This window comes from Podarcis gaigeae, assembly GCF_964106915.1.
Source record: "Podarcis gaigeae genome assembly, chromosome: 1".
In the NCBI taxonomy this organism is placed as follows: domain Eukaryota; kingdom Metazoa; phylum Chordata; class Lepidosauria; order Squamata; family Lacertidae; genus Podarcis; species Podarcis gaigeae.
The window spans coordinates 62,576,440-62,595,884 of record NC_139678.1 but is presented as its reverse complement, the minus strand read 5'-3'; the positions used below and the strand labels follow the sequence as shown (position 1 = coordinate 62,595,884).

Sequence of the window (19,445 nt, the reverse complement as noted above, 5' to 3'; positions counted from 1 at the left end):
AATAGTGCAATCTTCAGATGTGAATGATACAGTCATTAGTTTGCATTTGTAAATGTAAACCTTCGTAAAGTAAAGAGCATCCCAAAAATTAGACGTGTATGGCATGGTATCTTTGTTCACTTGATTGGCATTTTCTAGGGAAATATTTTTGTTTCATTTTCAAATTCCACCCCCGGCATGTACTTTGAAAGATTAAGTCAGGGATGGGACAACACGTATCCCCCCAGTTGTACTCTCATTCCTGACCACCAACTGTTGGAAATTGGAGTCCAATGACATCTGGAGGGCTACAAGTTGGTCATCCTTTAATTAAGGGTAAACAGTAAAGGGAAATAAAGATTATCCTTGAGCTCTGGTAATGCATCTTTCTTGTCTGGATGGAATATGGAAGTAAGTGTGTGTATGTGCATATGCCTGTGAGTGTACAGGAAAGAATCCACTGTACAAAAATAAAATTAACACCAGTTGCTCCACCCACTTTTGCCTCTGACCCATCGCATCCTTGGCATGTGGCCTCTGAAAGGTTGCCCAGAAGGGAACGTATCACGCTGTGTTTGAAAAGGTTTCCTGTTCCAGGGCAGTGTTTCCAAAACTTGGGTCTCCAGCTGTTTTTGGACTACAATTCCCATCATCCCTAGCTAGAAGGACTAGTCGTCAGGGATGATGGGGAAAACAGATGGAGACCCAAGTTTGGGAAACACTGCTCCAGAGGTACACAACTGCCTTTCAAACAAAGAGGACAGGCATTACTGTGTTCTTGGTGAATGAATGCTTCCATTTATCTTCTGATATTATTAAAACTTTTCCATACAATGTAAGGGGCAGAGATAGGGGAAATATGCATAATAATTAGGGCCCAGTATACAAAAGGTGGGCACCTGAAAAAGCCACTCAAGACTCAAATCCAACATTAAATGATCTTGCGATTGACAAATATTACATTGTAACGTGCCAATCCATCTCCAGTGCTTTAGATTTATAAACACATGAAGCAACTGTGGACTGCATTATACTATTGATCTATCTAGCTGGCCCAGTGCTGTCTACTTTGATTAATGGCAGCTCTGCAGAATTTCAGATACAGGTCCTTCCAGTTTCTGCCGCCTAAGATTTGCTTAATTTGATGTGTCAGATATTAAACCTGGGGCTTTCTAAAATCGAAGTACGTCCTCTTTTGAGCTATGTGCCCTCTTACACAAGGCTAGGTGGCAGTTAGAGCCCCAACTAGATATATAAGGCTTTTCTATATACACGTTTTGATTCTTTCACTTTCAGTCCTCTCAAAAGGCAGATGCAAGAAGAGGTTTTGCAATGAAGGGTTTCTTTTTATAAATCCCCACCAGTCCCCCACTGCCTCCCCCACTTCAAAATTTATACGCAAATGCAAAATGAAGGAGAATGAAATATAAGAATAGCAAATCGTAAACAAATATTTATTTCTGGAACAAGGGTTCCTTCTGATTGCATCAAGACACCGATTTGAGTTGGTAATAGTTAAGACATTCTGGACTAGTAACTAACTGTAGTATTTGAAAGCCAGACTGTAGCTGCTCATGCAGTCTGCCCTGAAAGAACATGCATAGACCAAAGTTATTGTAGACTAGATCAACAATGATCTAAAGCAGTTTGTTTGCATGGATGCTAGTTCTGAAGCTCTGCAGCTTGGGAGATTCCACAAATTCAGCTTGCATGCACAGACCACTAATACTGGTAATTTGTTTGGAAAGACAAGTATTTAGAAATACAAAAAGAAAAGTGGAAAGAGAAAGATATTTAACCAGCATTCATGTAATACATATTTCCTGAGAACAGAGTGTGCCATATATCTTTGTAAGATAATTTGCATTCAATGCAACCACAGTAAACCAAATCAAGCAGAGCATTTCTCTCAGCTAAAGCAAATGGCTATAGATCAGCAAATTGTTAGACACTGTTAATGCATGTTTTTAAAACAAATACAAAAGGGTACAAGTGAGCATTTTCAATGTGCTTTCCAAGTATGTGTGGGGAAAATACAACAAGAATCAAAGGCTACAAAACTGAGGCCACTGGACTTTTCAGCTGTTCAGTGTAACTAGCTAGGAACAAGTGATTTCAGTATTGTGGCCTAGAACTTTGATCGTGAACTTTGCATTGAAACTAGTTTTATAGTTCAGCAGATTGCGATGCTGCTGTTGTTTTCCCGTCATTTGCTGATGCAATCCTAAGCATATCTACTCAGCAGTAAACTCATCTGAGTCGGATGGCAACTAATCTCTACAAATGTGGGCTCAAGATTTCAGATCTAGGAGTAAATCCTGCTGTAGTTAGTGGGACTTACTTCTGAGTAGATATGTATAGCATTACCCTCTTACATGACCAATCGGAATGTATCTGTGTATCGATCAAAGTGGGATAGACAGAAGAAAAGCCAAGCAGAATCATAGTTTAGTTGACTACTTGGCAAACCATATTGGTTTTAAAGCTTGGATCCAGCCAAGGCAACCAGCAGTTTGGTAAAACATAACAGCAAAACTTAACAGTAGCAAAACAAAGGTAACATGTTTTACAGCACACAAATAAAGTGTGCACTTTGCCATTTGTGCCCCTAATCCAGAGATCTTTGTGTACTTTGATGCACCCATAGTGTTTGTGTGCAGGCAGGCTTTTCCAGGCACTTCAACAGAGGTCTTCAGCACCAATGTTTACATGTGCAGTGCTTCTCCCTCTATTGAAATGTATAGAAAGCCCGTGAAGTGGGGGTTGGGGTGCATTAGAGTTTCTATCTGCACAACAACCCCTGAATTTGGGTATCAATATATAAAAAGGGCATTATGATACTATAAACAAGATTGTCATCATATAAAAACATTAATTATATGACAGAAATATAGTAAGAAAAATCCCACAGGGTTAGAATAATGTATCATAATCAGATCACTTATGGTTCCAAATGATGGAATGTGATGCATGTCCCCGGTATAATAAGGTCATTTCTACAATCTGGTGTTTTTTTCCCTAAACTACAGAAGTCATCCTAAGACTCATGCAAATATTTATTTATATATATATATATATATATATATATATATATGATATCATTGCTGTGCTTGATTATAATGAAGTGACTCTTTGAAAGTTTGAGGGGGGGCGTGGAGTTGTTAATTTACTTTGGTTGATATAAATAAGAAAGAATTCTACACCTGAAATTTTTACAAAAGGAAAAACCAGGAACATTTTGGTCCCCATGTACAAGTGAATCCTGCACACTTGTTTGAGTTTAGTGCTTCATTTCTTCCACATTTTGAAGTAGTAGGTAATATAAATGATAATTAGTAAAGCATTGTTAGACGAAATCATGACTTCAAAGCCATCAAATGATATTGCTCTCAGCTGTAGGCATGTGAGAATCAAAAGTGCAGGTCCCTGCAAGGGCATGTACTGCTTTCAAACAAAAATTTAAGAAGGCATAAAACTGGAGGATACTTCAATACTACCCTTTTGACTCTTTCCACACTTCAATTTTATAAGGGCGAAATTGGGGGGGGGGGTCCTCTTTCTTTTAACTTTGAACAAGCAAGCCATGATGTTATACTTTATATTCCACATAAGCAGGAGCTCGCATAAGGCAGGTAATAAAACTGGCTTCTTGTTTGCAATGCCATGAGATTTCAAGTTGACGTGGCTGGTGAACTATATAAAATCCAGGTAGCTCAACAAGATTATATCCATACAGTTATACTTTTGCATGCCACATTAGAGCATGGATAGGACTCTTCACTTCAGAGATATGAGATGACCTTAATCTGCACATTTACTATCAGTAACCACTGAAAAGGTTGCATTGCATCCCGAGAAAGTGCTGCATCAAGAACAGTGCAAGGGTGTATAAGCCGGCATCCAAATGCCTGCGAGCAGATTGAGAGCAAAAGTATACCACTTGTGCAGGCCTCTGCACAGGCGCACAGGACCTGAGCTATGTGCACAGTTAGCTATATGAAACAGGCTTCTGCATTCGGCCAAGGTTCTCTGGGTGCTATGTAATTTTCCTGATGTAAGATTCTGGTATGAAATAAACAGGTTGCGCCGCATGCAGAAACCAATTTCCTCCTGGCTGGAGAGCATCTCCAGATCCCAGCCTTAAGGCTTTCTAATGGCGAAGCTGTTTTGATTCCCCACCTTCCACTGATTTATAAAGACAAATGGACAAGAGGTGATGTGCAAACATCAAACTGCATAGTACATATTGAACAGGCTGATATCCCTTTTAAAGGGCAGAGCCACATCCACAATCTCAGCAAGAGACGAGGACAAACCTGACAGAACGGGAAGCCTCAAGGACTGTTATAGCATCAAATTATGGCCACAAAGGCAACAATTAATCTTGCTTGGTTTTTTTTTATATCATAGGCAATACAAATTCATTTGAGCAATTGAAAGCTGTAGAAGGAGTGAATAAACACGTTGTTTTTAAAAAATCATGCCCTTATTATGAAAGTTTTACAAGTAGCAGACATTTCTTTTCCAGTATGCTGCTGTGCAAGACTCTCGCGGACTTGTTGTAGCTCATTCTACTGCTGCTTGGTGAATCTACCTCCTTTCATAGCTGCAGCTGAGACAGCATCCAGTCTTTACCACGAACCGTTAAGGGGAAGTAGCTGTTTGTCTTGGCTGTTGGTAACACAATCCCCACCCACCCACTGCCTCGTTCACAGAAAAGCTTGATAATATTCTTTCTCAACAGCAGAATATACATGCAGATGGATTCCTTTGCCTCGTTCCCAAATCTTCCCATCTTCTTCAGCTCGCCCTGGGAGTTTTCAGTCCTGACGAAGTGACTCTCCTTCCGTATTAACTAAGGCCATTCGTGGTGATACTGCTTGCCATTCTTTTTCCGCTCTCTCTGCAAATGCTCCAGTTCGGCCTCATACATCATTTCCTGAACTAAGTATTTCTCCCTTCTCATTCTGTCACACAAGTCTTTGGGCATGTCTGGGATTAGGTAGGCAATGAAAGATTTTATTCCAAAAACAAGGTGCTGAAAAGAGAAAGAATATATATATAGAGAGAGATTTAAAATGCTTACACTGATCTGTCTTGCTTGGATCGCTGCAGTATATTTGGGAAGCAATGCACTGACTAGTTACTTATCCTTGATTATTAATATTAGCATATATCAGTGATCTACTGTCTCCTTGTGGCAGGGGGCTGAAAGGGGAAGATAGAATACATATTGTACCAGTGATGAAGAACCCCTTTTCCTTTATCCCAAAATTACATGGATTAAAACAGCTCCTCCAATCCTCCCTATGTGAACATAATGCCAGCAGTTAGAAGGTTATGAATGTGTGTTTCATTTACCCCAGGGAATGGGAAACTCTTCCAAACAAATGTCTTCTGGATAATCCTCTGGGAGCCATATTCCAACAGCTTGTGGGGCTGGAGGCAAATGTGGGCAGAGCAATGGATGTAAATTTTAGCTTTGTACATAACTATATAACTAACCTCAAACACTATAATGAAAGCCAGTCGAGCAGCAAGAACATGCCAGAACTGCAAGGTGAACTCATAGGGTGTTGAACTCCACGGAGGCGCTCTGTAATCTCTGTACCTGTGATGGAAATAAAGGAGATGAAAGCCATTTGGTAAAACTAGAAGTACTTGTAACCATGCAGACAGCCTGAGCTCCTCATTTCAGTGGTGTTTTGGCAGAAGACAGAAGCAGCTATATATGGAAACCCACCAAAACAGTGTGAAGGATGGGTAAGAGATGTGCCTATTTATGATCAAAGTTGCAAAATAAATGAATGCCTTCTATGAATTAGAATGTCTAGAAAACAAGATATTCAAGGCAATATTAGTGAATTATGCGCAAGGCAAAAATGAAGTACAGTTTGTGGTCTGGTATATCCACACTTCTGAGAGTAAATATGATCCTGTACTATTCATGGGCTATGTGTGAGGCCCACATGATATGAAGAGAAGGCAGCACTGCAATCCCCTCAAGGCTATGGAATAACCACCCAATGAGATTTTGAACATTTCTCTTCTGCAACCCTTCTGAAGTGCAAAAAGTGCGCTCTTTTCCACTGACCTTCTAGCATTTCCCCACCCCCACCCCTTTGCCCTGTTGGGTTTTGACTTTTTTTTATCAAAGTAGGTGTGAGTCTTAGAAGGCGGGATATAAATGTTTTAAAGCAAACACAGTAACGTGATTTAACCATGTACAGTGGTACCTCGGGATGTGAACGGGATCCGTTCCGGAGCCCTGTTCTCATCCCGAACAGAACGTAAGATGCGACAGCGCATCTGCACATGCTTGGGTCGTGTTTCACCACTTCTGTGCATGCGTGTGATGTCATTTTGACCGTCTGTGCATGCATGAGCGGCGAAACCCAGAAGTAACACACTCTGTTACTTCCAGGTCGCCTTGGAGCACAACCTGAAAGCACTCAACCTGAAGCATATTTATGCAGCGATGTCACGCTGGCCACGTGACCCGGAAGTGTCTCCGGACAGCGCTGGCCCCTGGCCTCTTGAGTGAGATGGGCGCACAACCCCAGAGTCTGTCAAGACTGGCCCGTACGGGCAGGGGTACCTTTACCTTTACCTTTTTATGACTGTATATAAATAGTGATGTGGTGGATTGGTGAATTTGCTGAGAAATTTCAACATCTCCCCCTCAGCTGAACTCTATTGACTGTATTCATCAAAGCAGTTTAAAAGGATATTCAAGACTTTTTGGTTAAGCTTCTTTGGTGTTTCCACTGAAATTAAGCAAGTGACATAATACATACCTACAATATCCTGAATATCCCATGCCAAGCTCGCTCAGATCAAATATTGATAAGCTGCTGTTGACGTATCCTCTCAAACATCTGGAAAAAAGAAAGCCCGGGAAATAGTTTCCAATGAGAAATGAGCTCATCATGGTTCTGTTGTGCTTATGCATGCAAAGCAGGTCTCATTCACATTCCTTGCCATTATCAATGTGTGCCTATGATTCAAATGCCATGCCTATCATATTTTCAAAGGATGATGGTGCCCAAATATTATTGGGATTTATGCTGCAAGAGACCCATAAAGTCTTGAATATGTAAGATGAGGTTTATGCTTTGTGTGAGCATACAATTCAACTCTTCGTCTAAGAGGTCAAAACTGTGCTTAAGTAACATTTCCACACTGTGCAGTGGCCAACCAGAATCAGAGGTGCTGAATGCAGCCAGGTTCCCTTCTCAGACTGACTAATGATACCAAATGGAAATGCAGTAATTGTAGCAGGTGTGCAACTAATGCTGTTAAACTGGCCCAGTTTCAGAGGTCCTCACATGCAACATTGGGCTGTATGCGTGCAATCAAAATAATGAAATAATGGATGCCACTGCCTGGATGGGGGTAGGTAGGGGGAGGATAAATGAATCTCCCAATATGTCAAAAAGATATTTGGTATGTGCACACATGTGCAGCCTTAGATGCTGAAACTCCCAACATAAGAGAAATGTTGAACACTGCAGTAAGCCCCGTTCTGTGCCCAATAAGCACGGGATGCCTTTTCCCAATGGTGCTGTGGCCCATAGATTACAGCAAAAAACTGGGCAAGGCTTTGCCCAGTATCATCTCTGTTTGATAGGCCATTGGGAAAAAGCTGTCCCATGAGCCCTGCTGAAGAGGGGAGGGGAAGCCTATATAAGGCTGCTTCCCTGGAGCTCACAGCCATTTTGCTTTTAGAGCTTTCTGTCTGCCCACCCTCAGCATGAATAGGCAAACTAAGGCCCAGGACCCAGATCCGGCCCAATCGCCTTCTAAATCCGGCCCCCAGATGGTCTTGGAATCAGTGTGTTTTTACATGAATAGAATGTGTCCTTTTATTTAAAATGCATCTCAGCGTAATTTGTGGGGCATAGGAATTCATTCATTTATTTCCCCAAAATATAGTCTGCCCCCCCCACAAGGTCTGAGGGGCAGTGGACTGGCGCCCTGCTGAAAGTTTTTGCTGACTCCTGGGTTAGAGCCTTCACTGACCAATTTTGGGTCATTGGTTGACAGGGCCGGAAAGGAGTTTTTTCCCCTTTCAATCTGATTGGCACGTGGTTGGGTTTTTTCTGCCTTTCCCTCAGTGAAATTATGGCTTTCCTTTGTTAGGCGGAAGAACATTGATTGTATGAGGGCAGATCAACATAGTATAAATAAACATTTTCATTCATTAATGAGCCAATACAATACAGGGACTGCATCAATGCATTTAAATGGTATCATTTGATGAGGAAGTTGACACTTAGGCCCAAAGCTTATCTTTTTTGTTTTCTCATTGGGCTACAAAATCTGGGGGCATTGTATGGAAGGCAGGATACTGGCTGTGAAAAGAGTTAGAGCCAAGAAAGAGCTATGAATGATGGAGCAGATTAGAAAAAAGAAGAAGATAAAACTCTCTGTGTTAAGCAGTATTTTCCCTCATACCCACCTATTAAATGTGTAACTGTAAAGCCAAGGAATAAAAACACACACTGTCAATTGGTAACATCAAAAATTAGCTTAACCATTATTTCATATTGTCGACAGCAATGTATACAATAAATAATAGTGCTGTTGTATATGCAACACCCTACCAAAGCCTTGTGTGAAACAGGTGACCCCTGACACCAACTGGCCAAAAATACTGATTAAATGTTTATGTGATGAGAGTACATCATTAGACTAGGTTAGAGACCACAAATGGCTTAGTTCTTACGGTAATTCTCAAAATTCATTCCCTGGCGTAAGCTTTCCACATCCTAGAAGATAAACCCTGATACAAAAACAAGCCCAGGCTTTGGAAATATTTCATAAGAAATAAAGTTCCATTGTTGAAGAACACCACATCCCTCTTTATGTGTTGTATTCAGTGCACTGCCTGCCAATTCCCCCTTCTCAGTAGTGGCGCCCGCCCTGTGGAATGCCCTCCCACCAGATGTCAAAGAAATAAACAACTATCTGACTTTTAGAAGACATCTGAAGGCAGCCCTGCTTAGGGAAGTTTTTAATGTTTGATCTTTTACTGTGTTTTTAACATCCTGCTGGAAGCCACGCCAGATGGGCGGGGTATAAATAATAAATTATTATTATAATAATCAAACATATATATATTCATCATTTTATTTGTATGCCACCTTTACATAGTTAAATTACGCTCAAGGCAGCTTACAGCATGAAACAAATTTATATGATAGAACAAAAATAGTCATAAACAATAAATGAAACACATCAAAAAGCACACAACCAATTCGAACCATTTCTACATTTAATCATAGTAAGTTCTAAAATAAGGATACAGAAATTAATATCAATAACAGCAACAACCTCGCCCTCAACAAGACCCCAGAGCAAGTGTCTGCTCAGCAGCCTCAGCTTTTGTAGCTGGAGTCAGTCAGGGCTCTCCCTACCCAGGCCAGGTGGAAAAAGGCCTGCAATGCAGGGAGCAGGTCTTCTAGGATTCATAGTCCCAACCTCACTGCAGCCTTGCCATTCCTAGCAAGCGACAGTGATGCCACTATTGGGAAGCTGGGATCACCACTGGGTAAGCTGCGTTCTGTACATCAGGATTTGAGATTAACTGGAATTAGAGGCAAATCTGCCAGTTTTGCTGAGATTCTTTTTTTGCCACACAAGTTTCAGTTCCTTGGTTGTTTTTTTAAAATCCTTGTGAATTTTTTTGTGTGCATATGTATTCTAATATACACATTTTTGCATGCAGTTTTACCTAATATAATGTATTTTCTTTTCTTTTTGTGAATATACACATTATGAACACATTCTCTAATATATGCATGACTGTACATTTTTGTTGTTGCTGGAGAACCGCATGACAAAATTCAGAGATGTGTGCATTTTGATGGATATGTGTGCTTCGCTTTGCGTATTGTTTCAGGAGGTGTGAATTACATAAAGGTAAAGGGACCCCTGACAGTTAAGTCCAGTCATGGATGACTCCGGGGTTGCGGCGCTCATCTCGCTTTACTGGCCGAGGGAGCCGGCGTTTGTCCGCAGACAGTTTCCGGGTCATGTGGCTAGCATGACCAAGCCGCTTCTGGCAAACCAGAGCAGCACACAGAAACGCTGTTTACCCTCCCGCCGGAGCGGTATCTATTTATCTACTTGCACTTTGATGTGCTTTCGAACTGCTAGGTTGGTGGGAGCAGAGACCAAGCAACGGGAGCCCACCCCGTCACAGGGATTCGAACCGCCGACCTTCTGATTGGTAAGTCCTAGGCTCTGTGGTTTAGACCATAGCGAAACTGGTACAAATTTCTCCTCCATCCCTAATTGGAGAGAACCATGGCACAGGGATGCAGCTGACAACATTTAGGAGCATCCCTATATTTCTGTTAACATCCCTCTTTCTGTTGTAATTGCCTGGAGGGGATGCAGTCTTGCAATATTATTTTTTTGTTTCTAGCACAATGTTTTCTAGGTCTTTCACTATTTGGGGGCATATTAAGCAATTGAAATTTTCCAGCTGTCTCATTCACTTCCAGCATGTGACTAAAACTGAACACACACAGTTCAAGTGCTCTAGCTTGGCCTCTGATGCAATCCATTCTGGCCCACTGTAACCATAACAAAATGTGCAAAATAAAGAGCAAAATATGCAAAAGGGAAAAATGCAAACTTTTGTCAAAATACAAAAGTGAGTCCATCAGCGAAAAATACAGAAAAGGCATAATTACTTTTCTTGTCTGTATCCTTGATCGACACAGGGACCATACTTGTATGCGTAAACAAAGCGTGGGATATAGTCAGATGTAATGGCAATAACAAAAGCGTTGGTGATGACAGCTAGGACTCCAATTCCTTCAAGGATTCCATACCAGATCCCTAAGAGAGGATAATTATCATGAGGCTAAACACAAAACAAGCAAACATGAGAAAGCAGATTATTTAATACTTTTTTCCAGTCCATACTCAAAGAAGCCTTTGTTCTAAAATAGAATTAAATCTGCACTTTCTCAATTGCCCTGCACAGCTTGCCCTTCATTCGAACTGAGTCTAGAAAACAAACAGCTTCCATTTTTAGGTCCAGTTTGCAAATTTATCATCCACAGCCACAGTATGTGATGCCTCATTTGAGACTCATTTATAATTATTACACTGCAGGTACGAAAACAACACCATTGCCCTTCCAAAAGGCTAGGACCATATCAGATTACTTCTGGTGCCATCTATTTTCATTTGGGAACTGGTGGATCACACACAGCAACACTTTGACCTGCGCTTGGAGCTGATACAGCAGAAAACAAGAGAGTGAAAAATGACCACTGCTGCCCTCTGCCCTGGGTAGTGCAAGCAGCGAAGAACTGGATGTGGTAGGAGACCTGCTACTCAGTTCGGCTTCACTGTTTCCAAGCCAGGGCTTGGGATTTCTCTCTCATGTTGGTTAGTATTTGTAAACCAAAAACCAAACTTGCAGACTAAATGATAAAAAGAAGTTGCTACAGTGACTGCACTTTGTCTCACCTATATCAGTTGCTCTTGCAGGCATTGGTCGCCTCCACTGAGTGACAAATTTATATGCATCAAGCCGGATTTCTATGATATTGTTGAGCAAGGCCAGGAGAGGTGCCAGGGGAAAAGCAGCAACAAAGATTGTGGTGAAGCCGAACTGTAGAACTGGAAAGAAAGTACACAGGATCAAAAAGGGAGAACCACTCTTGGTTACCCTTCTGTTTTCTTTGGAGTCCTATGACTTGGGCCTATATTAAGGTTCAGAGATTGTATACTCATGGGGGTGGTAGATGATTGATGGAGGACCCTAGGTGAGAGTCAGGAAAATGTCCGTGTCCAAAGGTGAGAGGCTAGAAGAAAGGGACGATCCCAGGTGAGAGCTGGGAGGAGCTACTATCTTCTGTTGGTGGTAAGGGCTAAGAATTACTTTTAAGAGAGGACTCTTATTCTATTTGTACTGTTAATAGCAGCTATTTTATTGTATTGTGAAAAACTTTAATAAAAACCTCAAAGTGATGGTCAAAAAGAAAAGAAAAGAAAAGAAAAGAAAAGGGGGATCCATGTCTAAGAAAAGACGGAATTTGTATGACATTCATCAAATTACATACATACATAATTTTATTTGTATGCCGTCTTTCCATAGTTCAAACCATGCTCAAGGTAGCTTACAGCACACACAAAAATCAAATAATTACAAACGTAACAAAAGTAGTCATAAAAAATAAATAAAATATGAAAAGTACACAACCAAATTAAGCAAAATAATAATAATAATAATTAATATAAAAACCAGCAACAACTCTATCCACAATTTAAAAAAAACACCTAAATAATACTCCAGCCTAATAGTCTATTCAACAGACTCACCTTTGTAGCTGGAGTCAGTCAGGGTCCCACCTTTCCAGGCCAGGTGGGAAAAGGCCTGCAAGGCAGGGAGCATGTCTTACCGGACTCACAGCCAAGAATCTACCAGTTCTCTTTTTTTTTTTAATGAAAAAGGGCAACTTCATAAGAACACTCACCCATCTCTAAGTACTCATCCATCAGACCGTGGAGATTCATGGGCTGTAGATTCCAATCTTTTTCCCACTGAGGTAGAGAAATTTTATGCTCCAGTAACTGCCCTCCTTTCTTGATCTTGCGCCGTGCCCACCAATTTTGCAGTAACCTATATTAGATAGTCAGAGCATAGAATCTATGGTAGCACTCACAGTAACAATTTAATCATTCAACTGATGGCTTAACTCATCACTGCTCTCCTAGTTTCTCTCATTCCTTGTGAACATTTGTCTCCTAAAAGGGACATCCTAAGAGAAGAGACAGTCCTATCAATGCCTGATGACTTGTTGAGAATTCCTCCCCCCCAAACCAGATTACAACACTTTTAATGTTTCTGCAGATAAAGTACGGCTAAATTTTATCCCAAATCCTTTAAATATTACAACTGATTGCCATGTCCTGCATCTAGTATTAATTTTTATTCTCAAACTCTCCAGTCTTTAGGAAACAGAGTTCCGTAGAGACGGCTTCTCTTTATGCACCTCCAAGGGTTAGCCATGCAGGAGAGGACATTCCCTTGGCCAGCAGATACAATAATCAAGTCAGCATATGATATGATGCCTCTGTTCATACTTACGGATAGCCAAGTTCCATGAAGTTGTTCCACATCTGTTTTAAAACCATGATGACACCCATCTGCAGGCAAAGGTCTATCAAACAGCCACTGGGATGACACTGAAAGCAGATACATAAGAACGCAGAAACATTAAGAAAGAAGATAGAGGAAAAAAGGCAAGATACAATTGCAACAAATTGGCAGACATTTGTTGCTTGCTCAGTGGTGCAGAGCTACAGCAACAGCCTCCAGGCAGTAGTGTTGCTGCTGCTTACCGGTAGATGGAGAGGCAAGGTGGTGAAGAGGTTGGGTCTGTGTGTATGCACTAGTGGGAGCACCAAATTGGCTCCATTATTGTGTCTGCATGCTCTTGACCTTGCTGCCACCTTGCTTTCCTCCTCTTGGCGAGTGACAGCGATGCTGCTGCCAGGAGGCAGCTGCTGTGGATCCACTTGACTGGGTAAGGATTTTGGGTTAATTAAAACATACTGTTGTTCTATACCAGGCACGTCCAACTCCCAAGAGACTGCAATCTATTCACAGTATGAAAAGACCAGTGTGATCTACCCACTGTCATTGCCAGGAGTTGTTGAGCATTTTTAGGGGAGGGTTGACCAAAGTTGTTGACTCCCCCCCCCTTTTATTTTGGTTGTACATCACACCACGATCGACCTGGGACACCCCCACGATCAACTGTTCTATACTGTTTGGAAGTCAAGTTTGGTGAGGGTGATTCAATTATTATCTAATCTACTGTCAAAAGGTTGAACAAGCAGGTTAGAAGTAGTAGTTCTGGATAACTTGAAAGATTGCACATTGCACATGCTTCTGTAACATTTTGGTTGACCTGATAATAATAATAATAATAATAATAATAATAATAATAATAATAATAATAATTTTTATTTATATCCTGCCCTCCTCAGCCGAAGCCGCGCTCAGAGCGGCTAACAGCAGTAAAATAATAAAACATTCTAAAATCATTTCATTATAAAATTAATACCAATCAAATTAATGGCAACCCATTAATTTTGGGCTAGAAGTTCTGTGAGGATTGCAAAAGGAGGGAGTCAGGCTGTGCCCTGGCCAAAGGCCTGGTGGAACAGCTCTGTCTTGCAGGCTCTGCGGAAAGATGTCAAGTCCCGCAGGGCCCTAGTCTCTTGTGACAGAGCGTTCCATCAGATCAGAGCTACAACTGAAAAAGCCCTGGCTCTGGTTGAGGCCAGCCTAACCTCTCTGTGATCTGGGACCTTCAAGATGTTTTTATTTGAAGACCGTAAGTTCCTCTGTGGGACATACCAGGAGAGGCGGTCCCGTAGGTATGAGGGTCCTAGGCCATATAGGGCTTTGAAGGTTAAAACCAGCACCTTAAACCTGATCCTATACTCCACTGGGAGCCAGTGCAGCTATGTGATGTGCAGTGCAGTGCAGCAGTGCAGTGATGAAGCTAGTACCCTAAAGCACACACACACTTACAAAGAAAGTTTGGTGTTTAAGCTATTCCAGAACATACTTTAATTCCTAAAAATTCACAACTATTTTAAAGGAAAATTTTCAAAAGACTGTTTGTTTTTATATCATATAAAAATATTTTAAATGCTTTAAAAAAGAAAGAGAATAAAAGGTTGACCATTTCAGACAACAGTAATTTGGTCCATGAGCAAAGGAATGTGTGTGTGCGCGCATGTGTATGCATGTTTATGTGTGTGTATATATATAAAGAGAGAGACAGACAGACAGACAGACAGACAGACAGACAGTGATTTTACATTGGTACAAGTAAAATTTATCCTTACTTCTTCCAGTCTCCATCTGTTAAAAAGTTTGTTATACTTTCCAGGACGTCCAGCAAACCTGTAAAATGATATTTCGGTTTGTCAGCTGAATTTAGAAAGAATGAAAATATTTGACTCTCACACATTTTTACCGAGATAAATTAAACTTAAAGCTAAACCAAAGTAAATCCTTATTACTTATCTCACTTTATGTTTTGATGCATGTTGGAAAAGGAAAAGTGTATCTCCTTTTTAGTACTAATTGTGAACCTATTGATACATCACTCTGGGAACTGCAACTTTGTGTAGGGAAACAGGATCTCCTAACAACTCTCAGCACTTCAAACAAATCTCAGCTCCTAGAATTTTGAGGGGGGAGGCCATGACTCTCCAAAGTGCACTGAATGTATAGTGTGAATGTAGCCTCATTGTGGTAGAAGTGCATTTTGAGGGGAAATGATAAATGCAACTCTGCTCCAGCAGATGCCATCTCCACAACTGGCAGTTTCCCTCCAGATAAAAATGGAGGGGGAAGCTTCCACTTCAGTAAACACACCTAAACACTCTTTTCCTGATAACCAAAATTATTTGAATTAGTTCATCCCCATTTCCCGAAACTATTGGAATACACATGTGTAAACTCCTCACACATATTGGTTTACAATACATACACCTTTCCCCTCCATGTAAGTGATTGGTGAAGCACTCCTTAAAAACCGGGATGCACTTTAAATCAGAAATAACATCTATTAACAATAGATTTTAAAATATAATGTTATTTTGTTCTGGGAGTTTCTTACATGCTTTTCTCAACTCATTTCAGATATACGTACCTTCCAAGGAAAAAGGCAATGTAGAAAATGGAGCTGTTTAAGTTGACAAACTGGAAGAGGAACATTTTCAAGGCAAAACTATTTTCCCATTCTGAGTCAGTTCTAGGGTGTTCTATTTAAAAAAATGCAACAGAATTCACAATATACATTAGTCTGGAAATAAACATTTCTAACTTTTAGCAGGTAAGATCTAGATTGCCATATACACATAAAGCTGTCTGTGACACTATATTTGAAATGCACCGTTTAAAGATTATTTTTAGTTGTAAAAAAACCAACTATTTACATTTGCTCTGAACAAGATAAATGTTTATATTAAAATATTACAAAAAAGTCATGAGATTAAACATTAACCATCCCTTTCCTCAGTGTATTTGTTATGAGTGTGGTGGTTCCAATACAGCGAACTAATAACACTGGCTACTTACTATTGCTACTAATTGGAGTTTTCTTTTTTTAAACTAATGATAATTGCTGTATGGAGGGCAATTTTTGTTGAGATCATGGCTAGGCTGGGATTGTGTGCTGCTGTTTTGCAAATAATATTTTAAAGTCCCTTTAGACAGATGCAATATATGCAGCCTTTATGTACCAAGTTCTTTTCATTGAAATGTTGTTGCTGTTGTTTCCATGGGAAGCTGGCACTGGAAGAAGGAGCAACTTAAGGGAGAATTCTACTTTGTACACATTCAGCTTGACCATAACCAATCTTAGGTGCTAGATCAAAGCAAAGGTGTTTGTAGCTGGGGTCCAGCATTCTGTTTTCACAGTAGTTAACCAGGTTCCTGGGGGAAGCTCATGGGCACTTTCTCCACACATCACAAAATTTTATACACTTTTGTCATGTCAACCCCTATTTGCCTTCTTCTTCCACCCTAAATTAAAAAGGCCCAAATATTGCAATCCTCATTCTTCCAAATAATCATCATAATCGTCTTAAGAAGCTAAGGTGCACCAAGTGATCATTAGCATTGCTGCCAACACACTTGAAAAGCTTATCAACACCCCAACTGAGCTGACCTTTTCCTTTCAAGAAACAAACAATAACCATATTTTAAACTGTGGAAGGCCTGAAGGGAAACCATGTTGATTCATCTCATGAACCGAGACACCACAAGAGGCTTCTCCATATGAACAGCCACAATTGCTTTGGCAGACTCCTCATTTTGCCTCACTTCAAAAATCAGAATCTTCTGCCTGGCTTCAGGAATGAACTGCTGAGGTTACCACAGTGTCTTTCACCATAAATAAAATAAACTCATAAAACAGACCCATATTAAAATATTCAAAATTCTCAGTAATAAAGTGCTAAGTAATCATTATAATAAAAAGACCTAGAGTTGTATCTAAATGGTATCCCTCCATTGATCGGAGGCTTCTCGATCCAGTGAAGGCTTCCATGAGTGGAAACGGGGCGTGGGAGGGAGAGTAATTGTAACAAGTTTCTCCTTTTTCCTGCAGCCCCTCTGGGTCACCTCCTATACTGGCCCCAAGGGTTCTGCAACCATTTGAAGCAGATTTTGGGTCTGCAGAGCAAAGGGAAAAATCAATACAGATAACCTCTCATCCCCTTTCTTCTCATGAAAGTGTCCACTCCATTAAGGAACCTTCTATCAGCAGAGGAATACAATTGGATACAAGCCATAAACTCATATTTCTTCCTAGCATAAAGTCACATAGACAATGTATTGGCAACCTTTCATATGAGTTATTGGCAAAATTTAGGTATGATTCACCATGATCATCTTAGAAGGCCTCTGAATTTAAATAATCTCTTGCAATTATTGGTTCAGGAGATGTTTTTCCTTTCACCAGGTTCGTTGTCTTTCAGGCACACCAGATATCGATAGCTTGTAATTGCATACGTTACATTATCTGTGTCATTAGACACTTTATCAGATACTAACACAAGTATGGAAACATTCATCAGTGTAAATCACTCACCTAAATCTGTTAAGAGATAGGCAACTTTTTCATATACCTGGAAAAGAAATAAGAAGAGAATAAAAGTGTTTCTAGCAATGAGTTCTGGAAAGACTTCGAGAAAAATATACCACAGCTGTGTGCATGCACAGATGCATACTAAGCGGTGGGGGGGGGGGAGAGATTGAATTTTGGTTTGCATTTTTAATGGGAAACTAACTAATTCACTTTTACTGTGAAATCAATTGATGTGAATCTGACAAATTCTTTTGTGGGCAGCTTCCCTGCATGCAGGGGAGCCACTCATGAGAGAGCAGCAACCCACACTTAACAAGATCAAACCCTCTTGTGTGGTGTTGCTTCAGGGAACAGGAAAAGGAGGGGCCTGCTGGGATGAAGAAGTCAGGCAGAAAAGGTATTCATCCACCCACCCCTACCTTCTTGCAGGAACACACAGCTGCCTGGTAGGTCTCCCCTTTTTGTAGCCCCCCCTTTTCCCACTCAAGCCTGCCTCTGCTTCCTATGCTCTACCCCTCTGACAGGCCTGGATCTGGGCCTTTTACCAGTCCTGTCTTGAGCTAGGGCTATCTTAACCCAGCTCAGCCAACAACCAGATTCTCCCCAAACCAGCCTGATTCAGTTCAGGACTCAGTTCCATCCAGTGCAGAGCGCTAATATAACAAACTCACCTCTAGGGATAGAGTTAAAATGAATCTGCACTTTGAGTGCTATTTATGAAGATGCTTAAAATACAATATACAAGTCTAGCTACATAGTACATTCAGCTTCAGTATTGTGCCTACTTACTTGATAGTAAACTTCACTGAACTCAGTGGAACTAACATTCATGTAGACTTGTACTGAATTACACTGTCAAACATGTTTTCCATTAAATAAATGTAAATGTATATGTGATGTGCTTGTGGATGATTGTTTCTAGTTCTTTGAAATAACTGTTTTTGTCTGCTCTGGAGTTCCTTCATCAGAAACTTGCCAAATAAAACAGAAGAAGCAACTTAGTTCTCTAAGATTTTCACAGGACAAAATCATGGCTAACTTTAAATGCATTGAAGACATTGTGTTTAGTATTGTCATGCTCAAAATCCATCCATGTGTCCCAGCCTGATATTCTGTTAAATAAAATCAGAAATATTATTGGGGTGTTAAACAGTAAACTTTAGCTAGATCAGGCTACAATGATTACAACTATTCTCCTCAAAATCAGTGTGTCCTAGCCAGATATTCTGTTAAGTAGTATCAAATATATTATTATGGTGTTGAATATTTAATTAAAGTACTATGTGTGTCACGCTTATCCAAACAAAGTCAATAAGTTCCTAGGCTAGAATTTCTAGTTTTATATGCGTCAGCTCAGGGACGTATATAGTCATGAAAGGTATATCCACACCCATTCTTCTTACACGAGCATTTGCCTTAGGGCAAGGCCAGATTTAAATCAAATATTTATTTCCTGGAGTGTCTCCATATTTGTAAGAGCTTTGACTTTCTTTCTTTGTTAACATGCCTATACTTGCCTTGATCCTTATACGGAACTTCAAACAACATGAATAATGGTTAGCATAATGTTTCAAAAGCCTGTTTCTCAGTATGATCCTCATCTCCTTAGTTCCTGTGCAATGATACTGAGAAATATTGTCATGGCAGACATTTGCCAGAAGGGCGTTTTGAAGAGAACACCTCAGAATCAGATACTTAGAAGCCTAAAGTCTAATCAGTTTGCCTCAGCACTGAACAGGGATGGTGGAGAAATTTGACTCAGTTAACATTTAAAGGCAAATAACCTAATATGCGAACAGAAATACAAAACCTCGAATTTTGCAA

General features: G+C 40.4%; 1 protein-coding gene across 4 annotated transcripts in view; it reads right to left on the bottom strand.

The window, feature by feature from the left end:
- Positions 1 to 1,406: 1,406 nt before the first annotated feature.
- The window catches only part of ANO3 (anoctamin 3), a 238,002-nt gene continuing 219,963 nt past the window's right edge, over positions 1,407 to 19,445 (bottom strand). For all 4 annotated transcript variants that reach the window (XM_083749885.1, XM_083749884.1, XM_083749886.1 and 1 more), the window contains 10 exons: positions 17,625 to 17,661; positions 15,681 to 15,792; positions 14,869 to 14,926; positions 13,094 to 13,191; positions 12,480 to 12,625; positions 11,470 to 11,622; positions 10,683 to 10,830; positions 6,777 to 6,857; positions 5,485 to 5,590; positions 1,407 to 5,017 (listed from right to left, as the gene is read on the bottom strand). In XM_083749885.1, coding sequence (XP_083606011.1) covers positions 4,835 to 5,017; positions 5,485 to 5,590; positions 6,777 to 6,857; positions 10,683 to 10,830; positions 11,470 to 11,622; positions 12,480 to 12,625; positions 13,094 to 13,191; positions 14,869 to 14,926; positions 15,681 to 15,792; positions 17,625 to 17,661 — 1,122 coding nt within the window. In that variant the 3' untranslated portion in view covers positions 1,407 to 4,834. The remainder of the gene's footprint in view (positions 5,018 to 5,484; positions 5,591 to 6,776; positions 6,858 to 10,682; positions 10,831 to 11,469; positions 11,623 to 12,479; positions 12,626 to 13,093; positions 13,192 to 14,868; positions 14,927 to 15,680; positions 15,793 to 17,624; positions 17,662 to 19,445) is intronic.